Genomic DNA, 12,908 nt, shown 5'->3' with positions numbered 1-12,908 from the left:
AGAGCAGGGGAAAAAAAGCCGGAGGAGATGCAGCGGCCGCCGAGCGGCCCTGACACAGGGCATTGGTGATGAGGTACAAATGGCATATGAGGTATACATGTACAGTACTGCAAATGACCAACAGCAGCAGATATCCCGGCAAAAAAAAACTGTCAGCAGCAGATTTACATATAATATAACAGAAGCTAAAACAGCAGAGGTAGTTTATTTTTTTGTTTGTTTCCACAACACTCAGCAGCAGATTTGCCTGTAATATAACAAAAAGGGGGAATGTATTGAGTTTGTGCAAACAGCAGGGGTAGTCTTTTTATATCTTTTTATGTTCTGTGGTGGGTTGGGGAGGTAGTGAATAGTGTTCAGCATGCTGTTAGGTATTTTTAGCCAGATAGATATTGGATAGATACTTTATGTATTAGAAATGTTTAGTGGAGATAGGATGTCTAGTTAGACTGTTAAATGCTTAGTCATGCTTATGAGTTTCTACAGGGTACATCTGGTCAAGGATAACTAGAGAGAAGAGTTGATGACTGTCAGCAGACAGGATGTTTAATATTATTATTATGACGTGTATAACTGTAGCCTTAGCCATAATATGTTCTTATGTTTAATATCACGACATGTTACTAGATACACACCACTTAACCAATAGACATACACATTCACACGTTGATTTGCTTCATGTTTTGACTACTGCTAGGGCCAGCTGCAAAGCTGGTGAGAGAGACGTCCCGGTTGACGTTTCTGTGTAGTATGGGGCTAGCCCAAACGAGGTGATATAATGTATAGGCCTGGTGGGTTCAGGGTCTTTCATCTTACATCTGCCTGCGTGCAGTGTGGAGGTGCAAGATACTTGAGCGTGTAATGTTAACTTTACCTGTGATCCTTTGAATAAATCAACACTGTTTTGAAGTTACTTGGACTGCCTCATCTCTTAGAGTTAGCAATGGTAATACGAACCATATCCTACAATGCTCACAGCCTGGTGAATGCAGCTGTTTGTAAGTCTGGTGGAGTGGGCCTGAAGACTCTGATACCTTCTCCCTGAAGGTAGGAATCTGAAGTGGGAGTGTGCGGGGTGGGAAGTGTCCTCTGCAATGCTGATGGCTCTGCGGGTGAGGCAGGTGTTGAAGATGTCCGTAAGGGAGGGCAGAGGGGCACCAATGATCTTGCTGGCTGTTTTCACTATGCGTTCCAGGGTCCTTCTACAGGAGGCAGTACAGGCTCCGTACCACACAGCGATGCAGCCAAGTAGAGGCGTGTTTGAGCTTCCTTGACCAGTGATGTGGTGTTGATGGTCCAGGAGAGGTCCTCAGAGATGTGCACCCCCAGGAACTTGGTGCTGCTCACTCTCTCCACTACAGCACCATAGATGGTCAGTGGTAGATGTTTTAGAGGTTTTCTCCTGAAGTCCACAATTAGTCTTGTTGCTCTTATACCACTGGACCTGTTGGCACACCTCACTCCTGTAATTGGCCTCATCATTGTTGGTAATGAGGCCAACTACAGTCGTGCCATCCACAAACTTGACAATGTGGTTGGCGCTGTAGGTTGGCACACAGTCGTGGGTCAGCAGTGTGAAGAGCAATGGGCTGATCACACACCCCTGTGGATCCCCTGTGTTCAGTGTGATGGTCTTGGAGATGTTGCTGCCGACCCACACATTTTGTGGCCTCCCTGTTAGAAAGTCCAGCACCCAGTTGCAGAGAGAGGTTTTGAGTCCCAAGTGTCTTAAGCTTCTGGGGAATTATTGTGTTGAATGCTGAACTGAAGTCTAGGTACAGCATTCGCACATAAGAGCCTCCTCCTGTGTGACTTCTTCTCTAGGTGGGTGAGGGCTGGATGGAGAACAGCAGTAATGGCATCCTCTGTGGACCTGTTTGGCCTGTATACAAACTGAAATGAGAGGCAGGAAGTATGGACCTGGCGTTCTGCCTGACCAGCCGCTTGAAGCACTTCATAATAATAGAAGTCAGTGCTACAGGCCGATAGTCATTGTAACTGGTTGGGTGGGGCTTCTTTGGAATTGGAATTATTGTGGCGGCCTTGAAACACGTGGGAACAACTGCTTGGCTCAGAGAGATGTTAAAGATGTCCATGAGGACATCCTTGAGGTCCTTGGCACAGTCCTTTAAAACATGACCAGGTATGTTATCTGGTCCAGCTGCCTTGTGTGGGTTAATCCTGGAGAGGGTCTTCTTCACACTGGCTATGGACAGACGCACAGCCTGCTCGCCCAAGACCACAATGAATCATAATGGCGCTATACAGAGGAAGTTCATAATAATATACTTTTTTAGCAGTAAGATGTCACTATCACAGTTCCGAGGTGGGGGTTTATAGCCTGTGAGGGTTTGGATGCCTCGCCAGAGACTCTGTGCATCTCTAGTGTTGCTGAAGTGTCCAGATATTCTCTTGCTTTATTGCCGTTTTGCCTCCCTGATTCCATGGGACAGGTTGGCTTACTGCCTTTCTGTTATAGATAAATTAATTTCTCAGGGACACTGGAATATTTCTTCATCTTCAAATTTCTCCCACACATTTCTAATCTTGAACCTGATGAATAAATTTTAGTGGGTTTCAGCTCCTAGCTGGGGTAAGAGTGCCTACAGTGCTTAACGGCTAAAGTGATAAATGTAAATATAGAGGCAGATCAGTCAATGAAGGAGCATAGAGAATGACAAAAAGAGAGAAGAATTTAAATTAAGAGGAATGAGAGACAGTAGTCTGAAAAGGCAGAGTTAGTCACTAGAGACCACAAACAAAGTCACTTGCCTCTTAACTTTTGAAAAATGTATCCCAAGTTGTTCTATCTGCTGATCTTACCTGAAGGTGAAAACAGTTTTGGTGCCAGTGAGTGTTATTTTGTCACTTTTAACCGTGTGTTTGAGTACTAAGTTCATGTGGATGCCATTACTGCGAATGATGATTTTCCCAACATCCACATTAGGAGAAAGATAAATGTCTAAACAAAATTACAAATTGGTGTTTGATATTTAGCAGGTGTATTCTCACATTACCTGTACAACAGCTAAACCATTGAAATGATTTACATGGGGTGCTGATGAAGGGTACAAGGATGTGATGATAAATTAGACAAAAGATTCTGGAAGCCACTGAAGTGTTAAGCAAGGTTTGTGATACACCGTGTGAGTCAGCTTCTTAAGAGGTTCAAGAAGGCTACAGGTTTAGTCAACGTGATTTTGAGCCAGCCCTGTCCAGCCAATGATGTGTGCGTGTGTGTGTGCGTGATCATCCATTACAGGCTGATGGCACGAGCTGTCAGATTAATTTAGCTCTTCATTGTTTGAACTTATGAGCAGGCTACATACAGTAACAATGACTGTATAACAAAGAGTGGAAGAAGCAGTCGAGTGGGGAATGAGCAGTTTGTTCACCTTAAAAGGAGGAATTCCCCTAAAGAGAAATGATTTAAAGCATGTTAATGTAGGTATTGTAACGGAGCAAGTACTAAAGTGTGATGGGTGTGTTCATCGTTAAGTGACTCAGCATATATGATCTGACCTCAGTGGAATGCTACTGAATCTATCCAAACCACTCAAATAGTCTCCAGAATCTGAGAGTTCACTTCCTCCTCAACAGAGCTTTACACACAAGATCATTTCCTAATTTACCTGGGGGCTCTACAGTGCAACTGGCACCCATTTTTTCAGGGGCTGGGGGAAAATAGCTGGAAACAAAGTAAACCAGGGCCCAACTGGTGCCACAAAAATTCTTTGTTCTTCAAAAGTCATAATAAAAGAAAAATTCAGTAAATGTGAAAAAAACTCTTTATTTACAATTCATCTTACAAAACATTTTAGGGTATAAACATAAACATGAGTGACTCAGACATTCCTCTTTTTCAAAGGAATATTACGTAATTTCTCACATGAATGGCTCAATGTGAGAAGTAAATAATCTCTGGTATTTGGTCTCAAAGAACTTCTTCACTTACAGTAAGAACTCAGTCATGATTGAGGGCACGCTATCACGTTATTGAAACCAGATGTTTGAGTGTGTGTGTGCAGATCGTTTGAATGTTGTCAGTCTTTTTTAAATTTTCACTTCTTATTTCCTTAGTAACCCTGTACTATCTCTGCATTAAGTTGTGTTGCATGCTGTGGCTTTAATTATAAGTAGGGCCAGGTATCAATACATTTTTGGCAACAAATGTAACACAAAGTATCAAACTGTCAAATGTTGAAAGCTGGCATCAAATCGCTGGTCAGATTCATAATCGTTTTCTTATTCTTTGATGAGCTAGTTTCTGGTTTAAAGTGAACCTATGTAAATTTGACTGACAATTACTGTCTCAGTTGATATTAAATGCTAAGCCATACTGTAATGTAAGACCAGCCAAAACAGAGTAATAATTATCCAGGCAATAATAATGGGCTGGCTCAGTAATGCAGTTTATAGCGCAATATCAGCCTAAGGTTTGCTAACATTAACTACTGGTCATGCAGATAACGTACCATTTAAGGATGAAGCAGCCTAACCCCAGAGAGGGTTCGAATGAAACAGGGATGTGTGTTATTGCATTCACCTTTTTCTTTGTATATGTAAAAATTGGTTATTTTGTCCTTTAAAAGTAAAAGAAACAAAAAAAAAATCCAAATTTGGCCAGTTTTACACTTTCATGGTTCTTAGTGTCTTCTGAAAAAAGACAGAAAACCAATAACTTTTTTTCATCCACTGTGCATTCTATTTTCTCCTCCATCTTTGTCATCAAACTGAGAACTTAAGTGCACTCTGCCTTTTAGTCTTTCCATTCATCTTTCACTTCTCACCCTCCATCACCCATCCATCCATTTTGTGTCCTCAAGGCCCAGTCAATGATGAGTTTTCTCTCAAACACATTTTCCCTCTCATCTGTTTCACCCTCAGTCCATCAGTCCCTCTCAGCCCCTTCACCTCATTTTTCCTCAAAGCCCAGTAGTATCAGAGTCTGTTTCAGGGCTGTCTCCTCCACAAACCTGGCATCCACGTTCTCCTGTTCCTCAAAAGGGTTTAGAGCTGCAGCACCAGATGAGGAATCAGAGAGAGATCGAGCTTATTATAGAGGACATACTACATACAGACACTTTCCTTGCTTGCTCTTTGTGATAGAGTCTGCTGTATTTTGACACATTTTCTGTCTTAATCCTGCAAAGACCTCTGTATCTAAATCTGGCAGGATATAAATACACATACCTTGTTCCTCTATATCAGAAAGCATTTTTGCCAGGTAGGTAAGAGGCAGAAACTCGGGTCTGAAGCCAGGCTTGTCTCTGCTGGTGGGTACAAATCCCTGATGAGGAAGGAAAAAAACAAAAACACAACAGTGGTTTTGCAGGGATACACACAGCCAAAACAAATCTGCAGCAAATCCAGAAACCAGTCACCTACACTCATCTATACAAAGTTGGCTGCAGTTTAAGTTTTTGGGCGGCCATACACTGCAGAAAAAATACCTTTTTTTCTGGATTACTTATCAGAAAATTGTGACCATAGCAAATAACAAACTGCCATAAGTGTTTTATCATTAAGCATTTCATTTCACACTTTTTTCTGGAGGATTTTTATGTACAAAGTTTCCCCCACAGTCTATGTTTGCCATTCTGCAGTACTTTTGGTGTGTGTATATGAGAGAGAGAAAGCATTTAGTCGCTGCGGCATGTGTGACGCACTGTGCTGTATCACCTTATTTTTGTTATGTTTCTCCAGCAGCGTTTTGACATAATCTCTGGAGATTGAAGCTGAACTGGCAGGATGATCCCACATATGGTAGATCCTCTGGTCCATAGGCTACACACACACACACACACACAAGTTGACATTTTATGCATGTTGCTCATGTTGTGATAAATAAATGTATCCCTGGAGCATGTGAACATCTGTGCCTTTGTATTCTGCCAAATGGAACTCAAAACCATTATTGCAGAGTTGACTGCTAGTGAGAGAATGCAGAGAAAATGTATTTCTCAGTATTGTGTTTCAGAGTTAGCAGCATTCATGCAGTTTTGAGTAGGAAATTATCACCTTTATTTTTTCAGGGAAAAGACCAACTTAGAGTAAGCTCTCACCGCTGCCGTTTTCCCTCAGAGTACCCCTCTGTTAAACTCCTAAAGTTTGCAGATCACACAACGGTCATCGGTCTTATCCAAGACAGTGACGAGTCGGCCCACAGACGGGACGTTAAACAGCTGGCCCTGTGGTCAACCTGGAGCTGAACACACTCAAAACAGCGGAGATGAGAGTGGACTTTAGGAAAAGCCCCCTCACCATACTTGGCAGCACTGTATCAGCAGTAGAGTCCTACAAGTTCCTGGGCTCCACTATCTCCAAGGACCTCAAGTGGTCATCCAACATCAGTGCCATCACCAGGAAGGCACAGCAAAGGATAAACTTTCTGTGCCAGCTAAAGTTCAACCTGCCTCAGGAGCTCCTGATACAGTTCTACAGAGGAATCATAGAATCTGTTCTCTGCTCATCTATCACTGTCTGGTTTTGTTCAGCAACCAAACAGGTCAGGAACAGATGCCAGCGGACAGTCAGGACTGCAGAAAATATCATTGTTGTCAGCCTGCCTTCCATGGAGGACCTGTACACCTCACGGGTCAAAAGAAGGGCAGGATTTCTGCAGACCCCTCACACCCTGGACACAAACTGTTTGAACTCCTCCCCTCTAGAGAGCACTACAGTTCACTGTACGCCTAAACAACCAGACAAAAGGACAGTTTCTTCCCCGATCCTTCACACTGATAAACACTTAACCCATGACTGTATAACAGAACGACAACCCTTAGTACAATACCTTATAAATATACTTTTGTATATATCTGTCTGGAAAACTTTATGTAAAATGTGTGCATATATATTTCTGTATTTATAAGTACTTATTTTCCTAATCCACATTCCTTTTTCTTGTTTGCACATTTCAGTTCTCTCAGTCTTGTTTACTTGTTGCCTTATGGAAGAACATTGTACATACACACTGAGAGCCACTGTACCAGAGTCAAATTCCTCATGTGTCCAACACACCTGGCCAATAAAGCTGATTCTGATTCTACAGAGTGCTAGTGCTAGCTAGTGGCTGCTGTGAATTGGGCAGCTGACAACTAGGGAAAGCCAGCTGACAGGTGGAAATGGACCCCATTTGGGCTGCATTGACTGGGAACCCATGACAGCAGCAGCCTAGTGTATTTAGATTGCACCAGTCAAGCCACAAGTAAGCAAAAGCACATACCGTGAGAGTCAGAGAGAGCAGGTGGAAGGTGACTCACAGGCAGAACACCCAGTTATTGACCTTGGAATGGATTTGACATTGAGTAGGGCTGGCACTCCAGTGGAAGAAACTGTATTAAAGGTAGAAGAAAGACAACAGCAGGTAGGTTGCTGTGGCTGGAGGAACGCAACATCAAACAGGGGCCTTAGAATAAATCAGGGAAGGAAAAGGCTCTTGGAGGCAAGTGAAAAGTGCAGTGGTCAGGGACCCCGCACTGAACAGTACTTCCTAAGAAGTTAATCACATCAATCAGGCGAAATTCAGAAACTGGTGAGTAACCAAAGAGTGCAGGATATCACCATCACTACCAGTGAGGAGGAAGCACTGTCAGGACAGTGGTGAGAGTAGGCCGCTAAAGAAAGACAAGGGCGTGAGGCAAAAACCCAAAGCAAATTGGCCTGGGGCTAGTGAGATAAGCATATGGGCAACAGTTAATTCAAATCTGGTAATGCTCTCAAAGCATTGAAAGGGACAGTTGAGAAGAAGCTTGAGAAAATGGAAGATGTAATGTATAAATACAGATCGCAAAGGCTTTGAGTTTGTGAGAGTAGAAATAAAGCAGAAGCAGTAGCAATAGTAGTGACTGTTTGGTAACAAATAGCCTGAATAGATGAAGGGTTGTGTTGGATCTAGTCACAGGGGTTTCATGTCAGTCAATAGAGATGGTTGTGTCAGGAAGACATCGTGCCAAATTACTCATGCAAACTGGATTCACTGTGGCGACCCCTAACAGGAGCAGCTGAGAATAGAATAGAGGTAGCAGTAGCAGTAGATGAAGGGTTGTGTTGGGTGTGTGGGTGCAGGCAAAGAGGGGACTGGTTCTGGGACCCTGGAACACACTGTTGAGCCTTCTTGGTGTCATGGGCCCAACTCAATAAAACACCAGTCAGTGAGAGGGTGCCCACCTGCTGACCCTGTAGACTTGTCTTCACTCCTACACCCACACATGACTTGTGCTGGTCATAGTATAGTTACTTACTCGCTGGAAATGTCAATTGTTGTATTATTTACCATTGCGGGTTACAGTAACAGAATGCCATCTTTACTATTTCTGTATTGGAAAAAAAAAGGTTTGCAGACAAAGATAATCTTGTGAAAGGGTCTGGTACATTGATTTATAACTCTGAAGGCATGTAACATATTCATGTAACTTATTAATTCCTTAATAAGTTGCCTAATGCTGCTACTTCCCGATCCCTCATGTATCTGCAATTGCAAAAATGTGAAGGAATAACTGAAGCTACATGGGCTTTACATATAAATAACGGGTGTGCTGGGTTTAGTCAAGGTACAAATCTCCCACAGCTTGATGACATGTCCTGTTTTCTAGCTCAATGGGAACGTGTGTGTGTGTGTGTGTGTGTGTGTGTGTGTGTGTGTGTGTGTGTTGTACCTGCTAAATCTCTCCTGCCTGCCAAACTCACCTAACAAGTCTGACAGGCAGGAAATAGAACAGAGATGCTAAACACTCAACATTCCTCACAGTGTGGACAGAACACAGACACACACAGCTACAAAAGAAATATACAACACTGTATCCACATGGGGGGCAGCACGGTGGAATGGTGGTTAGTACTGTTGCCTCCCAGCAAGAAGGTTCCGGGTTTGAGCCCCGGCTGACCCGGGGCCTTTCTGTGCTGAGTTTGCATGTTCTCCCCGTGCTTGCGTGGGTTCTCTCCGGATGCTCCGGCTTCCTCCCACAGTCCAAAGCTTTGTGATTGGCTTGAGGGGGGCTTGAGGGAGAGAGACCTAAAGTAACTTTTAATTGGGCCAGAACAGGAAGTGGGGAGAAAACCATTCGAGAAAACTTCCGCCTCAATAACAGATGGGCTTATAATAGCCTCAGGCATTGTTTTACTCCTTTCACCATCCAGGCTGAGAATTTCACTCTGGCCAATAACTGCTACATGTCATCTCTGTTCCCCAGGGTTGTTGATTCAACAAGTTATCATTTGGATAGTTGATATTATGCTTAGACTTCATTTCTGGAGTAATATCAGAGTGAAAATATCATTTTCTTTGATTATTCTCTCTCAAGACAAAATAAAAACTACTCCTCTCCCCACATAACATCTTTATGTTTGACCACACAGAAGTACCTCAGGGAGTCTCTTGACTATGCTGAACTTCAGTCTCTCGTTGGCATCACTGTTGTCCAAATCTAGACACAAAGAGAAAGGAAAAGAGACACGGTGTTGGCATGGAAGAACAAATTCTGATCTTTCATGTCTTTATTGAATACATTCATTCAACATTCAAAATGGTAGTGGAAAAAGTAAGTGAACCCCTGGAATTAACTTGTAGACCCCCCCGGCAAAAATAACCTCAACCAGGTGCTTCCTGTAGCTGTGGATCAGACCTGCAGATCATTCAGGAGAAACTTTAGCCCATTCTTCCTGGCAGAATTGCTTTAGCTTCATCATATTCTTTGGATGTCTCCCGTGTATGGCTCTCTTCAAGTCATTCCATAGCATCTCTATTGGGTTGAGGTCTGGGCTCTGACTTAGCCACTCCAAAAGGCGAATTTTGTTTTTCTGAAGCCATTCTGTTGCTCCGGTGTTTTGGGTCATTGTCCTGTTGCATCACCCAACTTCTACAGAGTTTCAACTGATATGCAGACATTGTCACATTATCCTGAAGAATTTTGGAGCCAATCCTACGCCGGCATCGGTGAAAGGCGGTGTACACCCTGAACAGGTTGCCGGTCCATCACAGGGCTAACACACAGATGATGTTTTTGTTTTATAATGTCAGTGGAGTTGTCCCTAGTTAAATGGTTAATTCAGCAGTACTCTGAATCTAAAGATGTTCTCAGAGAATACAACATGAGGAAAAACGTGTCTCAAATCCAAACTATACAATTCATATATGTAGTATTGTAAAGCACAAAGAAAATGGATGAGCTATACACGGCTGGGAAAATTCTGAAACAATTTGTTGGCGAGAGTAAAATAGCTGTAGTAAAATTGTGGAAAACAAAAAAATAATTTAATTTTAAGAAAGACACTGCTTTCTTTTATGAAGTGTAACTGGCAGTAAAATAAACAATAAAACAATTGTACCAGTATACAATTATTATAAACTATTATACACAGTACATACAGTAAATAATTAGTATGTACTACTGATTTGGAACACTGATACAGAGTCTTGGTTCTGGCCATATGGATCTAGCTAGTGCCAGTCTACTGGGAGGCTCATGTGATTGAATGAAACAGGCAATGGTGACTCCACTGTCGTGAAAAGTGGCATTATGAAATAAAAGTGTCACTGGGGAAAATGGTCTTAAATGAAAACAAAAGTAAAAAATTGCCACAGTTACTCTCCTGTGGGCTTTGAGGGTTTTCAGTGGTATTTTAGAAAGTAGTTCATAGCAGGTGTGGAACAGCTCACATCTGTGACTGTCTTCAATAATGCAAATAAATAAATAAAATCTAATGAAAACAGTTTTAAAAAAATATTTAAAGAAAGAAATTAATAAAGCCTTAGCTATACAAAACATATGGTACAGCTGAGGCTCATGAGAATATAGTGAACTTGCTGCTTGTCTTTAGTCATGAACAAGTCCTGGACCAAGTAAAACCCTGATCTGATAACATTCGCGGAAAAGTCTAGAAATCACCATAGTAATCACAGTTCATCCTGGGAGGACTGTGAAGGTCTGCACTGAATTTCATGGCACTCTTGTACAGCTGATCAGACAATCATATCAATGATTCTCCAAAATTTCAGTGGGATAGACATCAACTGAGCACTTCAAACTGTTAACTGATTAATAATTACTGTCCTGTTGGAACACCATAAGTCACCAAGTTAAACTCTGGCAAATCAAATATTTCCATACACTGCAACTAAGGTAGCAGAGATATACTTTGAACAGCACTGAAACCAACTTCTTATTAAAAGACATCACCCTCATCAACACAAGGACCAAAGACCACTAGAGGGTGGGTATGTTTAACTAGATAGGGCATTTGACAAACAGTAACCAGGTCGCACAGCCTGACCTTTATGCAAGAGGATGCATTTTTATCTTTTTTATTTGATTCACTTACAGTGGTGTGAAAAAGTGTTTGCCCCCTTACTGATTTCTTATCTTTTTGCATGTTTGTCACACTGTAATGTTTCAGATCGTCAAACAAATTTATATATTAGTCAAAGATAACACAAGTAAACACATCATGCAGTTTTTAAATGAAGGTTTTTATTATTAAGGGAAAACAAAATCCAAAACTATAGAGCCCTGTGTGAACAAGTGTTTGCCCCCCTGTCAAAACACTGGTTTATCGCACCTGAGTTCAATTTCTCTTGCCACACCTGTTCGCAATCAAGAAATCACTTAAATAGGACCTGCCTGACAAAGTGAAGTAGACCAAAAGATCCTCAAAAGCTAGACATCATGCCGAGATCCAAAGAAATTCAAAAACAAATGAGAAAGAGAATAATGGAGCTCTATCAGTCCGGAAAAGGTTATAAAGCCATTTCTAAAGCTTTGGGACTGCAGCGAACCACAGTGAGAGCCATTATCCACAAATGGCGAAAACATGGAACAGTGGAGAACCTTCCCAGGAGTGGCCAGCCGACCAAAATTACCCCAAGAGCGCAGCGACAACTCATCCAAGAGGTCACAAAAGACCCCACAACAACATCCAAAGAACTGCAGGCCTCACTTGCCTCAGTTAAGCTGAGTGTTCATGACTCCACCATAAGAAAGAGACTGGGCAAAAATGGTTTGCATGGCAGAGTTCAAAGACGAAAACCACTGCTGAGCCAAAAGAACATAAAGGGCCGTCTCAGTTTTGCCAGAAAACATCTTGATGATCCCCAAGACTTTTGGGATAATACTCTGTGGACAGACGAGACAAAAGTTGAACTTTTTGGAAGGTGTGTGTCCCATTATGTGTGGCGTAAAAGTAACACCGCATTTCAGAAAAAGAACATCATACCAACAGTAAAATATGGTGGTGGTAGTGTGATGGTCTGGGGCTGTTTTGCTGCTTCAGGCCCTGGAAGACTTGCTGTGATAAATGGAACCATGAATTCTGCTGTGTACCAAAATATCCTGAAGGAGAATGTCCGGCCATCCGTTTGTGACCTCAAGCTGAAGCGAACTTGGGTTCTGCAGCAGGACAATGATCCAAAGCACACCAGCAAGTCCACTTCTGAATGGCTGAAGAAAAACAAAATGAAGACTTTGGAGTGGCCTAGTCAAAGTCCTGACCTGAATCCAATTGAGATGCTGTGGCATGACCTTAAAAAGGCAGTTCATGCCCGAAAACCCTCCAATGTGGCTGACTTACAACAATTCTGCAAAGATGAGTGGGCCAAAATTCCTCCACAGCGCTGTAAAAGACTCATGGCAAGTTATCGAAAACGCTTGATTGCAGTTGTTGCTGCTAAGGGTGGCCCAACCAGTTATTAGGTTTAGGGGGCAAACACTTGTTCACACAGGGCTATATAGTTTTGGATTTTGTTTTCCCTTAATAATAAAAACCTTCATTTAAAAACTGCATGATGTGTTTACTTGTGTTATCTTTGACTAATATATAAATTTGTTTGACGATCTGAAACATTACAGTGTGACAAACATGCAAAAAGATAAGAAATCAGTAAGGGGGCAAACACTTTTTCACACCACTGT

The 12,908-nt window shown here is 42.2% G+C and overlaps 1 protein-coding gene across 4 annotated transcripts in view; it reads right to left on the bottom strand.

Annotated features, from left to right (window-relative positions):
- Positions 1-3,825: 3,825 nt before the first annotated feature.
- The window catches only part of gsap (gamma-secretase activating protein), a 34,837-nt gene continuing 25,754 nt past the window's right edge, over positions 3,826-12,908 (bottom strand). Inside the window, exons 29-32 of one of the 4 annotated variants that reach the window (XM_020599659.1) lie at positions 9,367-9,428; positions 5,683-5,787; positions 5,194-5,290; positions 3,826-5,016 (exon numbers count right to left, since the gene is read on the bottom strand). In XM_020599659.1, coding sequence (XP_020455315.1) covers positions 4,916-5,016; positions 5,194-5,290; positions 5,683-5,787; positions 9,367-9,428 — 365 coding nt within the window. In that variant the 3' untranslated portion in view covers positions 3,826-4,915. Of the gene's footprint in view, positions 5,017-5,193; positions 5,291-5,682; positions 6,209-6,988; positions 7,338-9,366; positions 9,429-12,908 lie in introns of those variants that run through there. The other 3 variants (XR_002274894.1, XR_002274895.1, XM_020599660.1) reach the window with 3 other exon arrangements.

This window comes from Monopterus albus, unplaced genomic scaffold (genome assembly GCF_001952655.1).
Source record: "Monopterus albus unplaced genomic scaffold, M_albus_1.0 scaffold41.1, whole genome shotgun sequence".
In the NCBI taxonomy this organism is placed as follows: Eukaryota; Metazoa; Chordata; class Actinopteri; order Synbranchiformes; family Synbranchidae; genus Monopterus; species Monopterus albus.
Note: the sequence above shows the minus strand (reverse complement) of the source record. Positions and strands in the feature narration are given on the sequence as shown.